Source organism: Parasteatoda tepidariorum, chromosome 10 (genome assembly GCF_982258835.1).
Source record: "Parasteatoda tepidariorum strain Cologne lab strain chromosome 10, Ptep-v5.0, whole genome shotgun sequence".
Lineage (NCBI taxonomy): Eukaryota > Metazoa > Arthropoda > Arachnida > Araneae > Theridiidae > Parasteatoda > Parasteatoda tepidariorum.
Genome location: NC_141764.1, coordinates 12,054,652 through 12,071,256, shown reverse-complemented (window position 1 = coordinate 12,071,256; position 16,605 = coordinate 12,054,652). Strand labels below are relative to the sequence as shown.

The following is a 16,605-nucleotide window of genomic DNA, read 5'->3' as shown; positions in this document are numbered from 1 at the left end:
CGTAAAGTCCAAGCAGCCAATGTGAGGACCCAAAATTTTGTAGGGGCTGAACTAAACCCTTGTTGGGTCTAAGGGGTTGGTGGGAGGAACTTCAGTACGTAAGTAAAGTGAGTTAAATGATAAGGCTTGCGTATTTTGTTTGCGAAGTTGGTTTTTAAAAGGATAGTGCGTGATAACTGCTCAAAGCATTAAACAAAAGAGCACCCAAGCAATGCAATAATTGCTTCGGATTTGATCGTTTTCCAGATACTATCATCTTTCTATTGCCTGATTGTCTAGCAACTTCAACAAATAATCTTAAGAGGTAATTTTTTTGATTATATATATATACTGTTTTGTCAAACTAATTACATGATCTTGATTCTAGAATTGAAAAAAAAAATAATTTGAAAAATATGTTTGGAAAAATTTGGTAATAAGTCTTGTGTTTGACATTTTTAATCACATAGCATATTACATTCATAGTCTTAAACATTATAACAATAGAAAAATGATTGTAAATATTCATTTTCAAATCGATTGCAATAAATTGCCTTCTTTTCAAAAGAAAAAAAAATTGGTTAGAGGTTTGCTTCGATCCCCTACAGAAATAATAATTTAAATCAAATTGCCTTGAGGGAAACTGTTCGCCTAAAATCGTTAAACTTGGATAAAATTCAGGACAATTACTTTTGAATTGTGCTTAAGCGTAAGAATACTTTTTACCCCATAAAAAGTTTTTCATTTTTCTTTAATATTTTGCATCCGACAAAACTAATTTCGCCCAGTATGACAACTATCTATAAATTGAATGCAGCCACAAAGGGTAATTCGTAAAATCTTTTAAAAAAAATTCTAGATCATAAAATTGTTTAGTTATTAATTGTTTTGTAATCTGTGTGTGTTAAAAATAAGGAAGCATCATCATAATCCTCAACATGTATATATATATGTACGCAATCCAGTAGAAAATGCTGCCTTCTTATTTTCTTTTCAGTTAATTTTTTAGTGTTCTGTCTTTTTATATTATTTAAAAAATGTTTTGCTAAATTTTGAATAAATATCTGGATTGCTAAGATCAGAAAAAAATAGTAAGCGGTAACCAAGGTTTCACACGGTTAGCGTTTTTCCCAATTTCGCTACCACTTTAAAAACGTTTCAAGGTGAATATGCTTTTATTTGTGTACTTATATTTGTATATTTCATATTTGTGTATTTCAAATTTTTTATAACTTTAATTCAGCACTTTAGAGTTATTTTTTGAAAATAATATAGTTAGTTGTTAATCATGCTTGTTTAAAATAGTGAAAGAGATTGTTCCGCATTTTATTATGTAATACATATAATTTTACTGATTTTATTGTGTTTATTGTTTTTACCAATTCAGTCATGTTTAAATTTATGGTATAACCTTATTAAATATAAAACGGTAGATTTAAGAAAAAAAATTCTGAATTTTTTTTCCCTAAATAAATTATTTTTCTCCGTTCATCCTTCCTTTTTTTAAATTTTTTTTTTAAATTTTGGTCTTGTAGAGTTAAATATTTATAAATAATGACATTTACTAGTTAGTTCAAAAATTATTTCAAAAATTTGATGAATTTATCTGAGGAAAGAGAGAAAGAAATTGAAAATAAACATATGTTTTGCATGACGATTGTTTTCTATGAAATTTGATGATTATTAAACTATGAAATTTGAAATATCAAAACCCAAAATTTTATCAAGTAAATAGAAAAATATAAGTTTCTTGTTCAATCTAACTTGAATGATAAATCAAATTTTCAAATTATTTGGTCCGTTGTGTTGGAGAAATTCAGGTAGCTTATAAAGTACAAGACTTAGGTAGCGTGTAATATAAAAATTTCACCTTAAAAATCAAGGTTTGTTTTATTCCAAGCCCTTTAGTTCAAACAGCAAAGAAAGAACAATAAATTATGCTTTTTTTTCCTTCTTGGAATAATCATTGCATTAATAACTTTTTAAATAAAGTGCAAAAATATAAAAATTGCTAAATCTTCTTAAATAGTTCCATAGATGACTTAAATGCATTATACATTCTTTTAGCAAGCTGCTGTTATTGTGATAGTTTTGCCAATTTTATAACTTATTACTTAAACTTTTCTTTAAGCAATAATTCTTATAAAAATATTTATTAAAATTATTATTAAATATTTTAGCCTAACTTCATCTCAGAATTGGAAATTTTTCTCCGTTAAATGATGTATAGGTACATTAAAAAAAAATCGTCATTAAGTTCTGATAGTTGGAAATTTTTTATTATATTATTTTTAGCAAGGTTAAAGAAATGTGTTTTTCCAAAATTTTTTAGTTTAACTAAATAGGCATAAATGACGATTTAAAAAAATTTTTTGTTTTTGTTTTAGGTAATTTAAATTACTTGAATTGGGCTATCTATAATCGGGCTTGGGATGCTCGACCCAAAAAAATTAAAAAAAAAAAAAAAAGCCTTTAAAAATGGTAAAAATTTTCTAAAACCATCAATAACAACAAAAAAATGCTTGTTACATTATTGTCACCATCCTTTATATTAGCTATATATTTTTTTAGTATATAAATCATAACTCTTATTTATAAATTATAAATCAGTAGTTAAATAAATTTCTGAACAATACAAAACTGCCATCTTTCCTCAACCCAGCCGAATAAATACTTTAGTTTAAATATTTTTTTAATAAAGTTTCAAATTGGTATTTAACAATCAGAAGAAGCTTTCCATTTTCCTTCAAACCTTAAAATAGCATAAATTAAAAATAAAGAGACTGGTAGTAAGTAAGAAAAAATTTGCATTACTAACAGTCAAACGGGCTTACAACGAGCGCTAAAGGGTTAAAATGTTTGATCGTTACAATTGAGTGCTCATAAAAAACGGGTTAGTAAAAAATAATTCATAAAAAGTTGAAACCGACTACAGTGCTGACGTAAAATATCCTCAGTGGTAGACGAATCATGGGTCAGAGTTCCCTTGCCATCAGGCTAACCGTGGGAGGTTTTTCATAGTTTTTCCTCCCTATGTAACTCATATGCGGGTTAGTTCCAATAAAAAGTCCTCCAAGAAGGCAAATTTCTTCCAATACTTAATCCAGGAGTTCCCTTGTCTTCTGGATTGGGTTCAAAATTACAAGGCTACAGAGTTGGAAATTAGTAGTCGCAAACCCAAAAAATTGGGTCTACTGTTCAACGACTGTTTTAAAATAAAATACAACACAATGGTTTTTTTTTATTCCTGTAGATTACAAAAGAAGTAAGTTAATTCGCGTAGAACTGTTTTTACTGCCCGAAAATTAACGTCAAATTTCGTGGACACCAAAAATATTCAAAAAGAGAATTTTAATAGTCAATTTGAGGAATGAAGAAGAAATTTCATGAAATATTTCTCTTTAAAAGAGAGTTTTGAATCCAATTTCGTTAAGTCCCTTTCCTCGTTAACTCTTTATAAAAGAAATTACTGTAGTTAAAATGATTTCTGGACCATGTGCTATTATGTGTCACTAGCTCATTGAAAATTCACACATTTTTTAAGCATAACGTCATTCCTGTCAATGTGTGGCCCAGTGTGTGGTGTGTTCATTGTTGTTGAGGGCGTGGAGAGTGCTTTACCCTTTGATTATTCTCAGCAAATACCACCCAGCAAATTTTCACTTGTAAAGGATTTCTGATGTGTCATGAAACTGTTGCAACAAATAATTACTGCAGGTGGAGTTCTTATCAAACCGTTTATTTTAATCTTACCTTTTCAAATTTGAAATAATTAGTGTGTGGCATTTGACTTCAAATGATAAAGCTATATTCGATAACGGACTTAAAATAAATTTTTGTAACTTATTTAAGGAGCTGTGCTTGTATAATAGTACTAAATATATTAGATGGACCGAAAAGTAATGTTTCGGTGCATTTGATATTTGTTATCAAGATTTTATTTTTTAATCAATATTTTATTCTCCTTCGTTAGCAACAATCCTTCAATTCCGGATCGGAAAAAAAATGAATTTGTTTTTTAGACTAACGAATATTCAATGTGTCGAAACGACATTACTTTCCGATCTCCGTAATAGTATCTCCTTTCTTAAGAAGTTGAATTGCTTTTATTATGACTTGAATATATCAGAGTTCAAATAATTAAACATAGGAATTAAAGTAATACCTATATTCACTTCAATTTCCGAGAAAAATCCCCGAAAAGAACAGCGCGAAAATACACACCGGAAAAAATGACTGAAAACTTAATATAATTAAATATTTATTTGAATGAAATTACAATTTTTTAAAGGTTTTATGAAGACTAATTATGTAGACATTATATAAATATTAAAGTAGTTGTGTTAAAATAGTTATAGTACCATCTTATTTGGTTCGTTTTGAGTTACTAGGATGTAAAGATGGGTCTTAAGTTTTAAATTTTAATAACTATGCCTACTGTTTTGCGATATAATAATACTTTTTCAACTACGTATTTCATTATAATTCTTTTGAATTAAGATAATTTATGATTTTTGTTGATTTTTTCTGCTGTTTAAAAGATTAATATCCTGAAAAATTAGTATTAATTGATACATTATTTACATTAATACTATTATGTAATTGGTTTTACTATTATAAGTAAATAATTATTATAAGTTATATTTTCAGATAACTTCTAAAATTGAACTTTGTGTAATAGTTCAATTTAAAAAAAAAAAACTTTAATTACGTTCGAAAAATAATCTAATTACATTAAATTCGGGTTCAGTTCCCTGAATAGAATCGGACAATCAATTTATATGTATTTTTTTTACGCGTACTAATTCTCATGGGGATTTTTCACATTCCGTTGTGTTTTTTTCCCTTGAATCATTTACTTTTAAGAGCAGGTGAATTGGCTTAAAATAATTTTAATATTCATTTGGTTCGCTGTAAGTTATCAAGGTGTAATTAAGTAAGAATTGAAAAATGAAATGTACTTAGAAGTTATATGGTAGTTATTAAATATTTTTTATTTAAATATATCATTAAAAAAAGACAATGAGATAGGGACTGCAGTTCATACACGAAAGTTAACCCAATCACAAATTAAAGCAAATCAAGAGACAAAACTTACAATTTTACTCTTTATTTTTGGAGAATTTTCACAAACGGAACTTATTAAAAAAAAAAAAAAAAAAAAAAAAAAAAACAGAAGCGAATAAATAAGTGCAAGTAAAATAAACAATGCCACAGTTTTTATTGCTTTGAATTCGAAGCAAACTTTTTATTTTATTTTATACATTCGTTCGTACACGATACTCTACGTTACACCCTACCTTACCTTGAAGTGATTGAACTTAAGAAATTGAAAAGTATTTTAAACGTATAGGATAAAGAATTTTTTTCCATAAAAACTATACTTAATGAGTATTTTTTAATATATACCTATTCTTATGGACCCAAACAATTTTTTGAATGCTTAGTTTTATCCCAATTAGTCGTATTAATTCTAAATTTTGTGCTATGCTTTTCAGAGATTATTTTCTGTAAAAAATAGGTAACGATACTTTTAAACTAAGAACTTTAGTTATCCCAAATTTTTAAGTGAAAAAAATTGAAATTTTTTGTTTATAGACTAACTGTATAAAATTCTTAATTAGCAATTAAGAGTCGTGTTAAAAGTTGAAAATGTACTAAAGCATAAAAATTTAGTTTAAAAAAAGTCTTCAGTTTAAAAAAAAAATTTTTTTTTAAATTTTAATTTTATGTGTGAAAAACTGATAGTCCTTTCACCCTTTTTTATTTTCTTTCATTTTCTAAAAATTTTTTAAAAAATATTGTCTGATAGTGACTTCTGGCATAGTGTTATAAGTTTTTCAGGAAAAAAATTATTAACCTAAATAGTATGAAAAAAATAATAAAGATAAAATTGTTAAAATATTACGTAAGCACCTAATGAGTGAGGCTGCTTGCGATTAACTTATTTTTACTGACGGAGGGGAGGGGGTTGGAGGGGTATGATCAATGATTATTTAAAACTTAGAAGTCACCTTATTTCTAGTTTTTTTTCCTTTTTTTTTTGAACAAAAATAAAGGAGAAAAGAAGAGGAAAAATTCAAAATCAAAAAATTCGAAAGTTCAAGGAGAATCTTTTTTAATTATATTATTTTTTTTTTCGAAGTTTTTTTTTTTTTTTTTTTTTTTTTTTTTTACTTGACTACGGAAAAGAAATTTAAAAAGTTCCTAAAGAATTATCATGCTGAAAATTTAACAAAATGAATTGAAACATAAATTTTGTTAAATGCATAGTTACATTTTTTATTAATCGAAATAAATCTTAAAATTAAAATACTACAGTTAGAACAAAAGAAAAAAAAAAGACATTTGGGTTAAAACTTTCTTTTACGTAAGCGTGGAAGGGGTTTATAATTTGCTTTTTGATACTTTCAAAGAGGGAAGGGGGGATTCCCTAAAAATTACTTACTCAATATTTGAGCAGCCCCATTGATGTAAACTATCTAAATTTCACAGTGGTTAAAATTGTCTGTAAAATAACAAGCTTGCATATAAAATTGCACTTTCTACTATTAAAATATTCAGCAGCATGAGACATTGTATTTACAGCAAGAAAGAAAAATAAAGTAGTAGAACAAAAAATTTTTATTGTTGTATAGTTTTTTTCTTTTTCTTTATGTGGTGGGGAGTTTTTTTCCAAGAAAAGCATGAGCAGGGGAAGTATCTATATCACTTTCTTGAGAAAAAAAAAAAAAAAAAACCCGTATCTCCACTCGTGCCATAACTAGCACACTTTTTATTTTATTTTTATTACCCTGTGGTCAGATATCATTGTTAACAACAGAATATTCTACCGTTTCGTAATAAATCCCGGCTTTCGCGGTTACGCAAGTGGCCGTTATCTGGGGTCCCCTTACAAGACCCCCCTAGACTTTCCCCCTCCTCCTCTAGAGATTTATTTCTTCACATTTAAAATGTCTTAGATAAATATTACAGTGAGCAAAAGTAGTTGCAGCAGACCTCCCATGAGGATTTCTATTGCATTTTGTCGCCAAAAGGTGTCTTGTTTCGTTCTATGTTATGTATTTAGAGTGTTTGTGAAAGCAATTAGAAAGCCGTAAAAAATGATCTAAAACGTTTTTTTCTGCCAATTTCACAGATTTATTTCTACCGAACAAAACGGAATTACTTTACGATGTGCGAAAAAAGACATTGTTGGAAGAGATTTTTTCTGAAAAGCAGGTGCTGCTGAAACACTTAAATAGAAGCAACGAAAAGTTCTCCCCCCCCCCTCATTTTTAACACTGTTTTTCTATGCTCTTGGCAAGCAAAATAAAAAAAGGGCACTGTTTAAGTGTCCTACACCAGGGAGAAAGTTATAGTTTCAAACTATATATAATCTTTTTTAATAATCACTAACTTCAAACTGAGGCATAGAAAGTTTTTTAACCCGACATTATATATGTACATAACATAAACATATATTTCATCATGCCGTGAAGAATTATCTGTTGAGCTTTGGAACGGGCAAATAGCTTTCAATATTTAAAACATTATTGAACTACTTAGAAATCGCCAATCGGACGAGATTTTTCCACCGACATGAAAATTATCAAAATAAATTAACAGAATGATGACAGCAGAAACAGAATGAACAGATAAATTATCAGGAATGATCCTAATTGAAACAGCTTTGGATTAACTTTTTAAGTATTTTATAGAGGTCGTTGAACAGTCGACCCAATCTTTCGGGTTAACGATCACTAATGCTCAACTCCGTAGCCTTGTCATTTTGAACCCAATCCAGAAGACAAAGGAACACTTGGATCAAGTATTGAGAGAAATTATCCTTCGTGGAGGACTTTTTGATGGAACTATCCCGAATTTGCATTACATAGAGAGGACAACCACGAAAATATTCCCATGGTTAGCTTGACTGTTAGGGCCCTTTAATTTTAACCCATGATCCGTCTACTACTGAGGATATTTTACATCAGCGCCGTGGTCGCCGTGGTGTCACAGAACGGCGGCTTTTCCACACGTTTTATGCTACTTTCATCATTAGTATACTTAGCATTTTCTATATATATATATAGCAAATGCTAAATATATATAGAATATATAAATAAATATATATATATATATATATATATATATATATATATATATATATATATATATATATATATATATATATATATATATATATATATATATATATATATATATATATATATATATATATATATATATATATATATATATATATATATATATATTTTAAGGTAGTGTTGGTGAGATAAGGTTAACGTTTATTTAGGGGGGGGGGGTGTTAAACTAAAATTATATATTTTCATCACGACGAATTAACTTTCATATATATACATTGTTTTGAATTAAATTATTATTCCTTTTAAATATTCTTTCAAAATCTCGGCATACATAATTTCATTAGGTAATAATTAGAAAGTGTTGACTTAAAAAAAGTTATTCTTCTCAAAATTGTATTTTTTTTTTTTTTAGTTCAATTTAAAAGAGTAAACATTCCGCAAAATTTGTTTGACATAATAGTTTACAGTAAATAGGTTTGAAAGCACTATCAAGAAATTCGGTCATATGTTTTTTTCGAAATTTTTAAGGAAATTTTTTTTTTATAAAGTAAGGTAAGCTGTCATTTTGTTTAAAAAAAAACGAACAAACAAGCATGTATAAAGGTTATCCAATAAAGGCAAAATAAAGTTTTTTTAAAAAATAAACTTCCTCTAATTTTAAGGTTACCTTTTTCATATTATTTTTCCCCCTTTTATATGAAAGGGACCTAGTTATTAACGCTAGAAAAACTGAAACTTAGTATATACTTATTGCCCAAAAGCGGTCAAAATGACCGGATTGTTAAAGAATAACTAATGTGTACAGAAATTTGTTTTAAATTAATTTTTAATATTTTTTTATATTATTTACAGTTATATAACAAGTAATTAGGAAATATTAATAATGAAAAAGAATTATATGTTGTACAAAAAATCCCAAAATTCTAAGAAATTGTGTCATTATTTACATCATTGTTCTTTCCAATTCTCCAACTGAGAAGATTAGAAAGAGGGGAAACGGAACTGACCAAGACGAGACGGTCATCATCCCTCCTCCTGCTTTTGGAACCCCCCCCCCCCCACCCCCCCCCCCCACCCCCCCCACCCCCCCCCCCCCCCCCCCCCCCCCCCCCCCCCCCCCCCCCCCCCCCCCTCCCCCCCCCCCCCCCCCCCCCCCCCCCCCCCCCCCCCCCCCCCCCCCCCCCCCCCCCCCCCCACCCCCCCCCCACCCCCCCCCCCCCCCCCCCCCCCCCCCCCCCCCCCCCCCCCCCCCCCCCCCCCCCCCCCCCCCCCCCCCCCCCCCCCCCCCTCCTATGATCTCCTCAGTGGAAATTTCCACCCTCCCAGGGGGGTGACGGCGGTTGCAGACGACCAGGAATAATTTGTACTCATTCAAGTTGTTGGAAAAGAAAGTTTTGACAAGCATACCGGAAACGTGTAATCATTAGATGGTTTATGTCTGTGATGAAACAGTATCAGGCCTCAAGAAAGATTACCCCTGCCTCTTAAAATGGCTATAATTAAAGGCATTTTCCACTTGTAGCCGGAAAAACTACATTTTTGTAACTTACTATAACTACAACCCCCGTTAACTACAACTACAACTACTTTTTTTTTTAAATGTAGTGACCACAAGCTATTTCCTAAATGTAGTCACTAATTTAAAGAATTGATCTTTGCTTGAAAATTAAATTTTCTCCAACTGTCCATAGCCAAATTATTAGATGCACTCTAAGATTCTATGTAAAATCTTAATTATCACGTGATACACTATACAGCTTTATCGTTTTTACGCTACTGTTTGCACTTGTTCGTGTATCAATTGGTTAAATTAGACGATATATGATACAAATTTGACGATTGGATACATTAGACGATATATTATATATATTATATAAGGTATTATATTAGTATATTATAATAATTAGACCAAATTATTAGACGCACTGTGGTTTTTTAATAATTACGTGTTCTGCACGAGTTTATAGGCAATACTTTTATATTTAAACATACATGTAATGGGTTTTTATTCAGGAGATTTTTTATATACTTCCTATTTGTATTTATTTTTAACGTATTGCATTAACCAATTTGATACACGAGCGTAAGCAAGTGCAAACCAGTTTCAGTCGCGTAAAAACAATAATGCTGTACAGTATCACCAGATAATTAAGATTTTACATGGAATAATTAATTCTGAAATCCTTAATTAAATCCTTACATGGAATAATTTACATACGTCTAATAAATTTGCCAGGGACAATTTGTAAATAATTCTTCATGTATATTATGCATGAAGAATTATTTAGAAATATTTATTGATGTTCACATAAGACAGTTTATATTTCTGAAAAAGTTGCTTTTTTTAAATTTGTTTATTTAATTCAACATTTCATGCCCTTCTCAACAACAAATACTTAATTTAAGAAATGCTAGGAAATGTTCAAACACTTGAAATTTCGTGAAAATGTTTAATGCACTTTTAATTTCTTCTAAGAAATTAAATATATCGAAAATATGCTCCCTTCAACTCAGAGTCATAGGGTCATTTTAAATAGCGTTCATTGACTGACCTGTGAAGATTTGTACGTCTCAAATTCGAAAAATTAGTTGCTTCAGAATCCCGTTTCTTTACTAAGCTAATGCTAGGATTAGCTACAAACTAGTGTTTCATCGCACTTTTCACTGCACTACTTTTTTTTTAGAAAAGTAGAACATTACACTACAAGTTACAAAAAAGGATAGCGAATACGGTAATTTCACTATTTGTAGCGCGCTACTTCAGACTACTGATTTCTAGAGATAAAATGCTTAATTTAATGCAACTTTGAAAAGCATACGAGTTTTTTTTACATAAATCTTTAGTCATTTAAATCAGACAATTTGAGATGTAGAAGAAAGTAATCAATTTAAAGAATAAAATAAATAAATAAAATAAATAATATAAATAAAATAAATAAATAAACTGAATAAATAAATAAAGTAAATGAATAAAATAAATAAATAAACAAAAATAAATATATAAAAAAATAAATATAAAATATAAGGAAAAACTAGTTGTGGGGTGTTCTATCCCATTAATTCTCTAGTACCCCGAGATAATTTAAAAATGATTTTCATAAATTTGGATTTAAATTAAATTATTTTATGAATTAAATAGTTTTAATAAATTTTTTCTTAAATTAAAATCTGTCACACTACTTCTTAAGTTTTGTCGAAGAGAGTAGCTAGTGCACAAGTTAAGGGGGGGACACATTAACTATTATAGAAATTCATCGTCCTGTTCGCGTTGTTAAATCCGAATTTAATTTAATTAAATAATAATAATCATCATCATTAATGGCTCTACAGCCCAGGGTGGGCCTTGGCCTTCTCAAGAAGTTTTTCCAAACTAATCTTTTTCCTGCAAGTGTTTTCTATTAATTAAATAATCATTCGAACGTAATTAGATGTTTTTCTAAAGAAGTTAAAAAATTAATCTAAAATTAAACTAAAAAATTTAAATTGAAATCGACTAAAAGGAACATTTCATAACTTTTTTTTAATATTTTTAATTGCAAATTAAGTATTATAATATACCATAGCATTGTTAAAAATACTATATAAATTAGCAATCCCTCAGGGAGTTGAACTTTTAAATTTCAACAAATATGTCAATCCCCCGTTTTCAAAGATTTTTTTCCCCCGTAAGCATTGAATAAATTTTATTATTACATTTAGTGTTTGAAGAAAAATGTCTAATTTCATTCGAATATATAATTAATACATTTAATTCCTTCAAAATGGCATTCATATAACTATTCATGTAACTGAAATTCATCTAACTATTAGCAAGGTATTAAATAAATAATTCCAAAAAACTAAAGCGGTAACATATCACTTGATGAAAAAAAAAAAAAAAAAAATGAGCACAGTGACCGATACTCTCCTTATCGCTTGGAAATACATTTCACTCTGATTTGTTCCTCTCAACTACTGTGGCTTCCTTGTTTTGTTTTTAATCCTTTTTTTTCCGGTTTTCTCCAGTTTTGTTTCTCACCTTTGTTTTTGCATACCATTTTCCCACATTGTTTCTACACTTAAAAAAAAAAATCAAGAAAATTGTTATTAAATTTAAGTTCTTCAGCTTAAACAGATTTTATTAATTCAAAATCCTAAAATTTATCATCTTTTATGCCTTCTACCCCTTCAATTGCTTTTGATTATTGCACTCTTCAAAATATAATGCATGACTGTATTAATTCGGAATACATGTTTTAGTAATAAGTAACTGAAATAACTTCTGGTTTCTATTTTGATTTTTAAACTGTTTTATTGATTCTAATAGTTAACCCAAATTTCTTTTTCTTTTCCATTTTCAGTATCTCAATATTTGTTAAGGATGGATGGCAACAGCTTTTACAACGGATATCGAGCTCAGCCTCCTAAAAAAAGAAAAAGCGGTGCTGATTATGAAGAAAGAGAGATGAAGCCCGACCTGGGCAATCTAAACGTCTCAACTCCTCCAAAGAGTAACAGTTCACAATCCCAAGATTCCCCTTTGGATTTTTCAGTCAAAAATGGAAACGACTCATTCACTCCTCCTTCAGTCATTTCTCCTCCTTCAACCATATCTCCACCTTCAGCCAGATCTGCCTCATCGTCACCTTCAGCCACATCTTCTCCTATATCTCCTCCCACAAATAGTTTTCCCAATTCTGATTTCGAAATGAGAGGAAAGAATACAGCAGTGAGAATGTCACATAATACTAGAGATCACGTGGTCGATTGTTCCGAATCAGGACCAAGACTAAGTCCTGAAACTTTTAACCCATGTCGGCCTAAAGTCTCAGTTGTAAATCCCACAGTGCATATGCACAATGATGAAACCACAAATGGACATAAAGAAACACCCGTACCCAACTTACCTTTGCCAAGTTTTGGAAAATTCGTACAAAGCCCACGGAATTCATACGATGTTCCTATAAATGCAGGAAACTCTGAAATTGGTTTTGGAAATATCGGAAGTGTTCCTAAAGAATATAGATCTCACTCAAAAAAATACGAAAGTGTGGTAAATGGTTTTGGCCAGTCAATTCCAAACGAAGGCTTGTGTTCAGCAAACATTTCAAGCTACAATCCATATTTAGGCATGCTTCCTGGATCTTTCGGAGCTGGACTTATCAATGGACAAGGAGGAATTCTAACCCCTCAAGGAGGACTCTTAGGTGGTCAAAGTGGACTTTTAAGCAGTCAAGTAGGACTTTTGAATGGTCAGGGTGGACTACTAGGTGGTCAAGGAGGACTTCTCAATGGTCATGCATATAAATATGGCTCTACTGAAACAAATGGTGATAGAAAGGTATCAAAAGCTGCTCGGCCTTTCAAAATATATGAACAAGAAATTCTAAATTATCCGTTTCAGAATTGCCCAACAATGATTCCTCCTAGATTCCAGGAGGTACCTCAGCAGCCTACTACCACATATAATCCTACTGAAAGCTCTAGAAATGAATCACCCACACACCAGCAATCTAATTCCAGTTCTAGGCTATCTAATGCATCCATCGAGGTCCAACGCGATGCTTCAGACTGCTTTTCTGACGAATCACAGCATTCCAACAATCCTCAGCAGGGCTCTGAAGGCAACAGTGCACGCCGGAAAGGGCAGAAGTATCCCGACGAAAAGAAGGACGCTGCCTATTTCGAGAAGCGACGGAAAAACAACTTAGCCGCAAAGCGTTCCAGAGACGCTCGACGTCTAAAAGAAGACGCCATCGCCACGAGGGCGAGGAACCTCGTACAGGAGAACACGCTTCTCAGGATGAAGTTGGCTGAATTTCAGACCATTAATTTGAGGTTGGAAGCTGAATTGAGTGGATTTAAAAGGGCAGCTTATGACCAGAGAAGCGAAATTGACAAACTTAAGGACGAGGTTGAGAGGTTGAGCAGAGGATTCGCATTTAATAATGGATCTAGGACTTGTGATAGATCAGAGAGCCCTAGTCTTTAAGTTTCATCTAAAAGAAAAAACTGGTGCTCAACTTTTTAGGACAATAACCTTTTTTTAATTTTTTTTTCCTGCTTGAAGTTGAAAGCAGTGTTCAATGATTTTAAAGGGACAATTTAAAAATTTTAAAAACTTTGACAAATTTTAAAATATAGTTTAAATGCTAAATTTAATTTTAGGCCATAATGGTTATGGCATTTAACATTATAGAGAAAAGTACAAATAGAAAAAGTCCTAATGAGCCCTAGTTCTTTTAATCTGTTCAGGACCGTGATCACACGGACGTCATCACGTGATTTTCCAGTCACGGTCGATGGAATCATATAAGAAACGAGTCTTTCTGATCACTAGTACATGATCTCTATTCAATATTCCACGTATTGCATCTCATTTTATTACATAGTATATACGCGCTTTACTCTTTAGTATATAGTATATACGTACTTTTAGAATATCTTTACTCTTTAGTATGTATATACTAACATTATAATCTCGGAGCGTGTGGGACTGGTAAACGATTTCTTTCTAAAGCCGGACCATGAAGGGTCTTTCATAGCCGGACCTAAACAGATTAAGTGATTTTTTTAAACGTTGGACTTTTCCTCTAATCCTTCATCTAAATTTTTTAAAATTTTTAATTGTTTTATATATTTTTTTACAATTTTTCGATGTACCTCCTATATTTATCAAAATTTATTAAAGACAGGTCATGTTCTACATTTAGAAATAAATGTAGTATTTTTTTTAGCTGAAATACCTTTTAAATTTTGTGAGGAAAAGCGTTAAATACAAATGTTTGTGTTGTAGTTATAAAACTATTGCGTGTTTTAATGTTAAATAGAAATTAATTGCAAGCTAATTAATTTTCTAAATATTTATTTTAATTAATTTTATAACAGGAAAACTTTTTCAAGATCTGCACAAAGAATTATTTTATTTTTTATTTTTTTATTATTTGAAGATACTAGTGTTTACAAGTATCTATATTTTTATTCATTTTTTAAGAAAATTAAGCCTATTATTTTGGTTATCCGGTTTCAAAATTGTTTAATGAATGTTTTTTTTATAATGGCTTATTAAAATAAAATATTATTCATTCATACATTGAAAAAAGATCAGAAAAAGTACATAAAATTGTAGGAGGAAGGAGAATTAATGGCATCGGTTTATAATTTGAATTAAAAACTCGTCTCTTCTTAAAAATGTTATTATAAATACTTGTTTGATTTCGAGCATGTTTTAATCTAAAAGATTTTTATTTGTTTTTAATTATCTATTTTACCCGCTGTAAAGCTTATTTTCATGATTTTTAGTTAGGTTTACTTAATTAAATACATATATATATATATATATGTAAGCTTTGACTATTATTAGATATATAATTCACATATATTTAACTTTTGAAAAACAGGCTGATTGTTTCAAAGAAAGGCAATTAAATTCAAGAGCATTTTTAGAAAATTTTTATGAATTTCATGAAACTAAACATAAATATTGCTAGAAATGTTTTTCATTTCAAATTTAATTTTAAATTAAGCATGAATATCGTTTATACAGATATTAGTTTTAAAAAAATTCCTTTATTTTACAAAAGCATAAATTAAAAATAAAAATTGACTCTGGTTTATAAAGGAATAAGTTAAAAATGAAATTTGGCGTTAATTTATAAGAGCATTAGTTAGAAATAACAACTGCCATTAATTTCTTAAGTCAAAAATTAAAAATAAAAATTTCCTATTAGTTTATCAGGGCATAATTTAGAAATGAAAATAATGAAAATTGCCATTAATACAGGTATAGGTAAATTCCCGAGACTTATATATGTAAAATGCAACTACGCTACCTCACAAAAATTGTGATAATTTGTATAATTAATTTGTGACAAAATATTTTTATAGTGTGATTTTAGATTAAATAAGAACAAAAAATAAAAAAATGTAACGTTTTAAATCAACTTTTTTGAAAATATATAAATTAAATTATTTTGTAAAATATAATGTTTGCGTAAATGTAGATAAATGTGTAAACACTAGAAATGTAAAAAACTAGTGAGAAGGTAACTAATTAGACATAATTTTTTTTTCTCCATTTACATTGTACATAACTTTTTTATTTGTAATTGCACATTTTTAACAATGCTTATCAACGGGCAAGTGGCAATACTTAATACATTTTCCAGCTTATGTGCTTGTGATTTATGTTGCGAGAGAGCAAATGTAATTTTTTCACTTATTTAACTAAAAAAAAATTACAAATAATAATTTTATCATGCAGTAGGCTAATTTGAAAATTCTGTTGTTTGCAAACTGCTAGCGTCACTTAGCAATCTCGTAAACTAATTCAAAATTCTGGCTAATTGCAAAGGGCTGAAGTCATTTGTACTTTGTCCTTACTTTTGCTATATAATGGTATACTAAACTTCCATTTCATGATCTCAAAAGTTTCGATTTATGTTGCAGCAGAATATATAATTTTTTACTTGTTAAATGATTTTTTTTTTTTTTTTAAAGTTGCAAATAATATTTTACTGTGTCGTAAGCCAAATGGAAATTCTGTCTGTTTGCAAAC

At 29.7% G+C, this 16,605-nt stretch overlaps 1 protein-coding gene across 3 annotated transcripts in view; it reads left to right on the top strand.

Moving 5' to 3' along the window:
• The window catches only part of LOC107453931 (uncharacterized), a 35,816-nt gene extending 21,109 nt beyond the window's left edge, over window positions 1-14,707 (top strand). Inside the window, exons 1-2 of one of the 3 annotated variants that reach the window (XM_016070952.4) lie at window positions 94-304; window positions 12,410-14,707. In XM_016070952.4, coding sequence (XP_015926438.1) covers window positions 12,430-14,040 — 1,611 coding nt within the window. In that variant the 5' untranslated portion in view covers window positions 94-304; window positions 12,410-12,429 and the 3' untranslated portion in view covers window positions 14,041-14,707. Of the gene's footprint in view, window positions 1-93; window positions 305-12,409 lie in introns of those variants that run through there. The other 2 variants (XM_016070953.4, XM_016070951.5) reach the window with 2 other exon arrangements.
• The last annotated feature ends 1,898 nt before the right edge of the window (window positions 14,708-16,605 follow it).